We start from the raw sequence: 12,221 nt of genomic DNA, 5'->3' as shown, positions 1-12,221 counted from the left end.
ATCTATCTATCTATCTATCTCTCTCTCTCTCTCTCTCTATCTATCTATCTATCTCTCTCTCTCTCTCTATATATATATTATATATCCATCTATCCGTCCGTCCGCCCGCCCGCCCGCCTGTGCCTGCCTGTCTGTCTGTCTGTATGTCTATCTATCTATCTATCTATCTATCTATCTATCTATCTATCTATCTATCTATCTATCTATCTATCTATCTATTATCTATCTATCTATCTATCTATCTATCTATCTATCTATCTATCTATCTATCTATCTATCTATCTATCTATCTATCTAATTGCAGGTTTCGATATTTCTCCAAGAGCATTCAATACGGTTATGAATTTCCAAAAGACTAGTGAAACGGACGTAAGATTTTTTTCCTGCATATTTTGAAAAGTCTTTGAAACGTCTAGAGAAACTTTTCCTATATGTAAATTAAAACAAAAAGCATTGTTTCGAATTTTTGTTAATTTGGACATAATATAGAATTTTATCAATTTTTCGTAACATAAAAGATTCTTCCGTAAAAAAAAAACCAAAAACAAATAACAAAACAAAAAACAAAAGTAAAAAGAACGAAAACAAAATCAAAATCAAAACAAAAAAAAAAGAAGAAGGAAACAACTCAAAAACAAAAGTATTAATCATGTCTCGAGCTGATTCTGAAAATACCTCTTTTCCACCGGATGCGTCTTCAATAGGTTCAAAAAATGTATATAAAAACAAGGCCTTTCACACTTATTCTGAAACTGGGTCTGTTTCGAGAAGTTCATTTAAAGATGTAACGAATTGTGATAGAGGTAATACTTCCAAGGTAGATTCAATGAGAAATGTGGTTTCCCTCTCCGATGAGTTAAGAGCCAACAGGCAGGAGTTAATTTTACACGATTTTAACCGGCAACTTCGTAAAGTAAAAGATTCTCTAGAAAGACTGGCTACTAGATTATCAGAGAAGGATAATTTTAGCAGCTCTTCCTCCACCTCTGAATCCTCTGAGAGTGACTCAGATAACGAATTTTCAAACAACAAAATACAGAAAAACGGTTTAAATTCGAAGAGAAAGTCTGTAGATTGTTCGAATATTCTTAATTCGTCTTCGAGTGACAGTGATGAAGATAGAAATGTCAAATATCGCAAACAAAAATGCACTAGGAAATCAATTAAAGTCATAACTCCTTCAGGAAGCGAATGCTCCATCTTGCATTCGGACCATTCAATACTCACTAGTTCTGGCAAAAAGACTAAAGCCAGGACTAAAAAGAGGAAAACTACTGTTGTAAAAGCGAGCTCCAGCACTGACTTCTCAGTCTCGGACCTTAATTTCATCACACGATCAGAAGATGTAATTCAGGACAAGAAAAAAATGTATCGAATATCTCGTTATAAGAACAACCAGTATATGAGTTCAGAGTCGGAACATATTTCCGAAGCAAAACTTCGCAACAGACGGAGGAAGAGTTCGGCGAAGAAATCGTCATCAGGAACCAGCAGTGATGTTTCTATAAAATCAGTTTCAATACCCATGAAAGATCTAACGAAGAGACTTCTTGACAAATTTATTGACCTCCGCAACAAAAATTGCCCTCCTCGGAATTCGAAAGATGCATCAGATAGTTCTTTTTCTTCAGATTCTCTCCATGAAACTGTTTTCATCAGAAAAACCTGCGAATACAAGTAAGACTCACACATCTTGCAACAAAATAAGGAAAGTTTAAAAAAAGATACACGTAAAATTATTCAATAAAAGTGAGTTTAGTTGACATATTCATTAAATTTTAGAAGGAAAAAATAATAAGCAGAGAGGTAAAATATTTACCAAGCAACGGTTGGCGTCAAAGCTGTCCTAATATCCATTTAAAAGCAAACAGTTGAGTCAATGTCTGATGGTTGTCGCCATCTTATTTTTAGTATCAGCTAAAGGTAATAAACTTAATACTTGATTAAAGAATAAAATGAAATAAAGGCTGGAAATATTAAATGATCTGATAGTTTGTTCTTATTAGTTTGTATTGTGAGGAGAGCAGAATATTTTCCATCCATTAGTGTAATATGTGTAATAATGATAATGTGGGAAGACTGATTATTATCTGTTCTGTCGGAAAATTGTGCTCTAAAAAGCTTATCTACAAACTTCCACCTTCCAGATTGTCACATACATCAAATGTCTATAGAATTCTCCTGTCTTCTCGAGTGTAAGATGCAGTAGAGTTTAGACAATTTCCTCTAGGCAAAAGCTTTTAGTTAGACGACCTAAGTACATGCGAAGTCAACGTACTAAAATAACTATTAAAACGTAGTAAAACTTCTTAGATGCCTTTTATATTAATGAATGGTAGTTTGTTAGAAACGGTAAAATGGCGGACTAAAAGATTTGGTTATGCCAGTTCAAATCTTCTCATCTTCGATTATGTGCCAGAAAAATGTATTTGGATCGATTATCTCGTTAATATTCCTTTCTTGTAAAAGTGGGATTTGCATCAAAGTTAAGAATTAATAGCGGTCGTCCTTGGCAGAATTCGAAATCAGAGCATAAGGACAGACGAAATGCTGCAAAGCATTTTGCGCGTTGTGCTAACGATTCTGCCAGTTCACAGCCTTAAGTTAAAAATTAAGTATTGGTTGCAAATTTTGGTACAGTGCTGGCAATTTCGGAGGAGGGGGCAAGTCGATTACATATGCTTCGATTACATAGACCAAGTGCTACTTACTTTATCGACCTGTGTTCGACTAGTACATATTATGTCAACCCCGAAAAGATAGGAGGCAAAGTCGACCATTGCAGAATTAGAACATGGAATGTAAAATCGGACAAAAATGTCATTAAGCATTTTGTCCGGCATACTAAATGTGAGATTCTGCTATTTCGCCGCCTTAAGTTAAGAATAAATATTTATTTCGAATTTTTGCACAAGGCTAGCAATTCCGTGGGTGGGGCTAAGTCAGTTACATCGACCCCAGTGCTCAGTTGGTGCTTATTTTATCGACTCCGAAAGGATGAAAGGTAAAGTCGACGTCGGCTGAATTTGAACTCAGAACGCAAAGGCGGACGAAACGCCGCTAAGTATTTTGCCCGCCGTGCTAACGATTTTGCTAGCTCACCGCCTTAATATCAAAGTGAGAATAATGTAAAACAATCACTTTTTAAAAAGCTAGGAACGATCCAAATAAATTGGACTCTTGTAGTGAGTACACATTAGGTCTCCAAGAGAAAAATTCCATGGAATCCTAAGAATATTGAGAGACAAAATATTAAAAGATACTTCGGGGTACGAAAAACTATTTACAAATTATTGTTGATAAACAGACCACATTTTGGTGAATGAATCCACATTAAAAGCCAATCGTGTAAGCTTTTAAAATTACAACGACGTTTTGTTTATTTGTCGCTTATCATTAACGTAAGAAATTTCTGCTCTATAAGGTTGTTTATAATTCTTTTGTCAGTCTTATAAAGGCCAGTGGCTAAGTGGTTAAGTTGTTAGGGTCACAATCTTTAGATCATGGGTTCAATTATCGAACCAGGTGGCATACTATGTTCTTGAGCAAGACAAAAAAGTTGATCTATTACACTTAGCTGAAAATAAATACCTGTTGGTATTCTTACCACACAGCTACGCATTTTACTAATTTACCCTTTACTCGCTTTTACTCTTTTACGTGTTTCAGTCATTTGACTGTGGCCATGCTGGAGCACCGCCTTTTAGTCGAGCAAATTGACCCCAGGACTTATTCGTTGTAAACCTAGTACTTATTCTATCGGTATCTTTCGCCAAACCGCTAAGTTACGAGGACGTAAACACACCAGCATCGGTTGTCAAGCGATGTTGGGGGGGACAAACACAGACATACAAACTATACACAACATAACTATATATATATATATATATATATATATATATATATATATATATATATATATATTAATATATATATATATATATATATATTATATAGATATATATAACGAGAAGGTTTACGAAAATAAACAAAAGACGAAGGCAGGTGGAGTATAAACAAACAATTGTATTAGTATGGCGCTCAGGAATAGAAATAACAAGTCTTTTACGTTTCGAGCCTACGCTCTTCGACAGAAAGATACACAGAAAAGAAACAAGGAGAGAAAAAAATGCGTGTAGGAGCTAACGGTCCAACATGGCGTTCTGATTTCAGGCAGAAGTCAGACGTTAGACGCTAGAGGGATAGTAGAGGAGATAACACACATATATATATACATATATACGACGGGCTTCTTTCGGTTTCCGTCTACCAAATCTACTCACAAGGCCCGAGGCTATAGTAGAAGACACTTGCCCAAGGTGCCACGCGGTGGGACTGAACCCGGAATCATGTGGTTGGTAAGCAAGCTACTTACCACACAGCCACTCCTACGCCTGTGGATAAAAAAGACAAGAACAAATGAAAGCGGTGCGTCTTATATGCCATCAAATGCGACAATATACATATGATATAAATACAAGGAATCTTGGTGGTGAAGAGGTGGAGAACCTTTCATGGAGAACCTTTCATATCTTGCTAGCAGGCCTTTTTCCGAGTTGGAAGTAAGGGACAGTGTCCCGCTACGTAGAATTTGTAGGCCCTTGAAGACGGGTGAAACTGCTAGCGTGGAGGAGATTAAAATGATTAGTTGTCATGGGAAGGTAGGACTGGGCGTAATGGACAGTTACAAGAATGGGAGGTGGATATAGCGAGTATGATGATGAGAAGAGACGAGAGGGTCGGGGGACATGAGCGAAGGCGCGGGGAAAAGACCTGCGAAGACCAAGGAACAGAGGACATTATAGGGGAGGTAGAGAGAGATAGAGAGAGAGAGAGAGAGAGAGGGAGAGAGAGAGAGAGAAGAAGGGAGAGACGGAGGGAGAGAAGGAGAGAAAGATAGGAGAGAGAGAGAGCACGTCTACAGGTTAGATGCCAGAACGTGCTTGTGAATGTTTCTATACCGATCAGTCAAGTGGCCTTTCTATAGATGCTGTCTAGAATCTCTGCGTACGTGTAGCAGTAACGCGACGTACGTGTGCGCACGCGCACTCTCTCTCTCTCTCTCTCTCTCTCTCTCTCTCTCTTACACACACACGCACGAATGCACGCACACACGCACGCATGCACGCACACACGCACATACAACAGTGGCGTGCAGCTCTATAAAAGCATGGATAATGTATAAATACATATCTATCTATCTATCTATCTATCTATCTATCTATCTATCTATCTGTAATTGTGTATATATGTATATAAGTGCATGTATATATATATATATATATATATATATGCGCATACATAAATACATACACACACACACACACACACACATATATATATATATATATATACATACAGATATACGCACTTATATATGTGAGTGTATATGTGTGTGTGTAGGAAAACTAAGAAACGTGGAAAATGTGCAAAATCTTCACACACACACACACACACACACACACGCACGCACACACACGCACACACACGCACACCACACACACACACACACACATACACACACACACTATATTTGAATAGAACAAGTTTTATATTTTAACATTTATGCATGTGAAATTAAAAACACAAAATTAGATTTTTCGCATAAACGTTTAAATATGAATTTTGCTGTAAAAATATTGGTGTACATTTTCACGAGGTGAGTTTACACTCACAACAGAAAAAAAAAAAAAATAGAGAGAATCACATATAACTGAAAACTTTCCGTTTAGAAAAAAAAAAAAAGAAAATCATTTTTCTCATAAATACTAAATAAATTTTTGTGCACGTTGTAGCCAAAAGTTTTGCAGTAGAAGAATCAGATCTTACGGACCGGTTTTCGCTGTTGCTCAGCTTATCACAGTTTAAAGTGAATTGTCATTATATTTTCAAATACGTACAAATATACATACATACATACATAACAGGAAGCTTTATGAAAATAAACAAAAGACGAAGGCAGGTGGAAAACAAACGAACAATTGTATTAGTATGGCGCTCAGGAAATATAAATAAAACAAGTCTTTAACGTTTCGAGCCTACGCTCTTCAACAGAAAGATACAGAGAGAGAGAAAAACACAGAAAGAAGGAGAGAAAAAAAATGCGTGCAGTAGCTAACGAATCAACATGGCGATCTGATTTCGGCCAGAGGTCAAAGATCCAACATGAGACGCGAGAGCGAAATAAGGGGAGATAATAGGGTTGATAAAAGGGTTGAGGGACCATACATACATACATACATACATACATACATACATACCCGAAAAATACTAACAAGCACGCATAATTTCCACATAAACAGTGGCGTAGACCGCTTCAACCTAAAACGAAAACAAAGCAGCAGAGGCTTAACATCGATCCAAAATGCCTTTGAAAGCTGCATCATATCCCTTCGGCAACATCTTTTAACAACCTAGTTTCGAAGTGCATCCCTTGACCAAGTTTGCGTAAATGAGGCTGATAACATCATAAGACTTGGAAGGCAACTCCTTGAGCAACACTCTTTGTTTGATAACCTAGAATACATGCCCAAAGAAGTCGCACGACTCTACCGCAACGTATCATCAGATGAAAGGATGATCCCATATCAGCAGAAGACCATGCATGGAAATGTTTGTAGAAAGCTTCGAGATGATGGTAATATCGATCATCAAAGCAGTTTATCATGGACGAATAGCCGGATTACTACCTCCCACTTTGAAGGGTACGCGTTTACAATCCAAGAACAGAAAATATCAACCAAGTACTTGATGCACAAAAGGGATAGAGATGCGGGAAAAGCAGTAAAATGTGACAACTAATGCAGACTTTGTGGAGTTCACACTGAAGATATCACCCACATCATTAGCAGTTGTCCGAAAATGCCATCACGGTATTATCTACCGATAAGACATGACGTTGTAGCTAGGACACTCTATAATAAAATCCGTCGGAAGGATAATCCTGAGGACAAAGAAATAAAACCCCACAATATGGTTGAAACCATAGCAGATGGTTGCGTAAATTCAAAGCTCCCACAAACTGATTTAATATGAAGGCACTGGGGTTGCTGTCAGCGCAAGCGAATCGTTGAATTAATCGATTTTGGTATACTTTCAGAAATTAAGAAAATCTCGCACGTAGGAGAATAACTGTCAAAGCAGCTTTAAGAAAATCGTGTAAAAATAACTTTAAAGACAGAAAAAGTAACAAACGGTGGCTACAGAGAGTCGAACTCTCGCAATTTGAGAGACACAGAGTTTTATTCTCTCTAACGGCCGTTGGCCACTTTTATCTGTCTTTAGGGGATTTTTTAAACCTGATTTTCTTAAAGCTATTCTCACAGCTATTCCCCCTGCGTTCAAGATTTTCTCAATTTCTAAACATAAATCAAGTTAACCCGACGCTTCAATGCTTGTTTATAATAATGTTGTCTCAATCGATTACTGCATTTGTTTGCCATTTATTCTATTACTTCTACTCCATAGAGAGTGTCAGATTAGCGACACGAGGAGATCTGCTGATTATCTCTGGTTATATATTTCTGTCATGTGTGACAGCAACATGAGGATCAAGGAGATCCAGAACGTTGTCTTGTGATACTCCACTTATCACCACATATATATCAAAGCGCAACCATCAACACGCATATTTACGTGTTTGGTTGTGTTATATGTATATGTACTCAAACCATACAAGCTTTTGCTGCAAGTATGTTTATGCACGCATACTTAATTGGATTCGTGTACACACATACTCATACATTCACCACCCTACTCTCTTGCACCCCCATATATCTCTTTACTCTTTTACTTGTTTCAGTAATTTGACTGTGACCATGCTGGAGCACCGCTTTTAGTCGAGCAAATCTATGTAAGTCTAGAACTTATTCTATCGGTCTCTTTTGCCGAACCGCTAAGTTACGGAGACGCAAACACACCAGCATCGGTTGTCAAGGCTTTGGTCAGTAGAAGACACTTGCCCAAGGTGCCACGCAGTGGGACTGAACCCGCAACCATGTGGTTCGTAAGCAAGCTATTACCACACAGCCACTCCTACGCCTATATATATATATATATATAATATATAATATTATTATATATATACAAATAAGAAAATGGAGGAGCAAATCATTTCGATCACCAACTTACGGATATTACAATTTCATATTATTTATTAATTATACAAGTAGGAACATGAAAATCGAACAAAACAATATACATCACCCTCATAAAACCTATCTTACTTTGTACTATATATATATATATATATATATATAAAAAACCATGAAATACCTCAAACCAAACTTCAATAGCAGCCCATCCGTCAGACGACTAAATCCTTCGAAACGGACATAGGCATCACTAGCAAAAATAATAAGAAAAAAAATATAGACAAATTCGCACCCAAAATAAGAACAAATTCGATTATACCCCTCTGTAATAACACTTACAAAGTAATAGATTAGTTCAACAAAATCCCAAAGAAAGATGAATGCCATTTCTTCCAGTTTGACACCGGTTATAATGCGTCAGTAACAAAACCTATACTTATAGTTGTTTTAAACTTCGCTAAAACCATAGCCACAATAAACGATACCGAATTGGAAACAATATTACAAGCAAGAAAATCGCTCCTCCTCCACAACAGCGCTTTCTAAATTAAGAAGGAACATTAAAGAATCGCTTGATGTAAGCATGGGATCTAAGGACTTGGCAGAGGTAAGCGACATCGTTTGTCTTCACATATTAGAAAACTTACACACGAAATTACCATCCGACTCAAGTGGAATATATGGGGACGACGGTCTACTCTTATTAACAAACTAAAACCCACAAAATACTTATATGTATGTATGTATGTATGTATGTATGTATGTATGTATGTATGTGTGATTTTGTGTATATATATATTTATATATACACATATAAATATATATATATATATACATGTATATACATATGTGTGTGTGTGTGTGTAAGGACACACATGTTTATCCGTCTATCTATCTATCTATCTATCTATCTATCTATCTATCTATCTATCTATCTATCTATCTATCTATCTATCTATCTATCTATCTATCTATCTATAGCTATCTTTTTCTCCTGCTAGCTAGCTGTAGTTAATTATATACAAAAATAAATCTCTGTGTGTGTAAACATAAAAACGTGTGCATGCAGACACATATGCGTACACACTGGCACATATAATATACGTATAAGCTTACAAACTCGATTAAAAAGTACAACTGACGCGGTCGCTGTGTGGATGAAACAAGATAATAGTGAGTGCTAAGAAAAAAGACATTCATCAAAATTAGAATTGTCTTTCTGCTAAAAATAAGAATAAAGTAAATGTCTATCGTTTTTATATTTATACATGCGTTTATACAAACATACATAGGTTCATACATACATACATACATGCGTACATACATACATACATACATACACACACATATATACAGACAGACACAGACATACAGAAATCCAAGCATCATATATACATACACACATGTATACATGTGTTGATACGTATGTATATATATATGCATACATACACACATACACCTATATATATATATATACACGCACACACGGTCAATCACACACACGAATTTATACATATATTGTTCCTAGTCCTAAACACATACGTCTATACACACATATACACACACATAGGTACATATATAAATACACAGTCACACACAGACATAGATACATATATAAATATGTGCACACACCCACACTCACAAGCGCATATATATATATATATATATATATATATATATATATATATATATATATTATATACATACATATACATACATATAAACACCATGTATACATGTGTGTATGTGTATATGATGCTTGTATTATGTATGTCTGTGTCTGTTATATATCTGTGTATGTATGTATGTATTGTACGTACGTACGTATGATGTATGTGTATATATATATATATATATAATATATTATATAGAGAGAGAGGAGAGAGAGAAGAGAGGGAGAGAGAGAGAGATACACCTATAAATATGTACACACATACACATATATACATATATAATATGTATACACACACACAGGTACTATATAGGTACATATATAAATATGTATATACACACATGTACGTGCACGTTTATGTATATATATATATATATATATTATATATATATATAATAGATATACGCATACATAAGCATGCACACACGTACATATATATGAATTTACTCTGTTTTTTTTTATCTCCTCTTTTTTTTTTACTGTGAAGATAATTCTAATTTTGATAAATGTCTTTCCCCTAAAACGGAGTTTTATCTTGTTGCACACAGCGGTGTCAATCAATAAAGTCACCCGTGAATTCTAAACAAAACTAAGGATTTTCTTACATTTGTACATGTTTTATTATTATTTTCGTGGGGGGTGGTTTAAGGCTGTCAGAAGATTGAAGTGAACATGGAAGGAAGGAAGTATTATTGAGCAGTCATCCTAAATAGAGGTGGAAATAATTTGGTTTTATAATAATGCAACACAGCAACTTCCCGTGAACTGAATAAATTACTGTGTTGTTTTTGTTAAAACGGTTAAATTATTCCAACTTTTCAATCTTTAAAGCGCTTTCATCGTGTCATATGTACATTATATATAATATATTAATAAACACTTACACAAGCGACGTTTACACACACACACAAGCAACGTTTACACAGACACACTCATACACACACATAGAACAGTAATATGTACGTACACTCAGTCACCAGTTGCACACAATTTCATATACATATATTCCTATGCATACACGCATAGGTAGATGCAAATGTGTGTATGTATGTTTTTATGTATGTATGTATGTATGTATGTTTGTATGTATGCATGTATGCATGCATGTATGTTTGTATGCATGTATGTATAAATGAATGTATGCATGTCTGTCTGTCTGTCTATCTATCTATCTATCTATCTATCTATCTATCTATCTATCTATCTATCTATCTATCTATCTATCTATCTATCTATCTGCCTGTCTACCTGATTTGCATGCCATTCTATTCCTCACATTCTTCGCTTGTTTGTTTCATGCCCTCCTCTCCCCCCTCTCTCTTGAAGTCTATAAACTCTGCATACATACAAAGTAGTATGCATACCGATATGCATACATATATATATATATATATATATATAGATATATATAATATATAATATACATACAATATATGTGTATGTTGTGTGTGTGTGTGTGTATGTGTGTATGAATAAGAAGATTAGTCCATGAAATTCCATCATAGACTGGCTTCACGTTTTAATTTTTGTATTACTATTTACAGTACTTTCATGCTTTTCGCAATCTTCAGGTTTATGTCGTAGATGTATTAACCGACAGTTTTACTACATATATATATATGCGTGCAGGTGCGCGTGTTTGTGTGTATATATATATGTATACATACAGGCATACATACATACATAAATACATATACATACACCACCACACACACACACATATATATATATATATAATATTATATTACTTATAAAAGTTCACTAACTACCGTTTGTTTAAAAGTTCGCCTCTTAGCCACATAGCTCTGGGTTCATGGCATCATTGGCCACTATCATCTACAGTATTGCTTGAGCTTGACCAATACTTTTGTTGGTTTTGCTTACGTTCCCACAACTTAGCGGTTCGACAAAAGACATCGATGGACTTAATACAAACATTTATAAAATATCTGCAAGAATCGGTTTATACCCTTCAAAACGGTGCTCCGGCATGACCGCAGCCGAATGACTGGAACAGACAGAAACAATGTAGCAGATCCCGTGGTGTATACGTATATATATAATGTATGTATGTATGTGGTGTGTGTGTGTGTGTGTGTGTGTGTGTGTGTGTGTGTGTATGTGTGCATATACACGTATTAGGCGCGTGACCTAGTGGTTAGGCTGCTGCACAGACGATCGCTTGATCGTTGGTTCGATTCCCTGATTAAGCGGTGTGTTGTGTTCTTGAGCAAAACACTTCCTTTCACGTTGCTCCAGTTTCCCTTTCGATCAGGGTGGAATGCTGGTTGCTCGCGTAGCCTGTGGGGTGGCGTTATTTGAAGGCTAAAACAATGCAAAACGCATTGTGACCAGCGATGTGTAACAACATCTCATAGCCTGGTCGGTTACGTGAGACCGATTCTTGCAGATATTTTACAAATATTGGTATTTATTCTATCGGTCTCATTTGTCGA

General features: G+C 35.8%; 1 protein-coding gene across 1 annotated transcript; it reads left to right on the top strand.

The window, feature by feature from the left end:
- The first annotated feature begins 649 nt into the window (after positions 1 to 649).
- Positions 650 to 1,681, top strand: LOC115230181 (suppressor protein SRP40-like). Its single transcript, XM_029800390.1, has one exon. It carries the CDS (start codon positions 650 to 652, stop codon positions 1,679 to 1,681), a length of 1,032 nt encoding a protein of 343 aa, XP_029656250.1.
- Positions 1,682 to 12,221: the final 10,540 nt, after the last annotated feature.

Source organism: Octopus sinensis, unplaced genomic scaffold (genome assembly GCF_006345805.1).
Source record: "Octopus sinensis unplaced genomic scaffold, ASM634580v1 Contig14783, whole genome shotgun sequence".
NCBI classification, from domain to species: Eukaryota; Metazoa; Mollusca; class Cephalopoda; order Octopoda; family Octopodidae; genus Octopus; species Octopus sinensis.
Note: the sequence above shows the minus strand (reverse complement) of the source record. Positions and strands in the feature narration are given on the sequence as shown.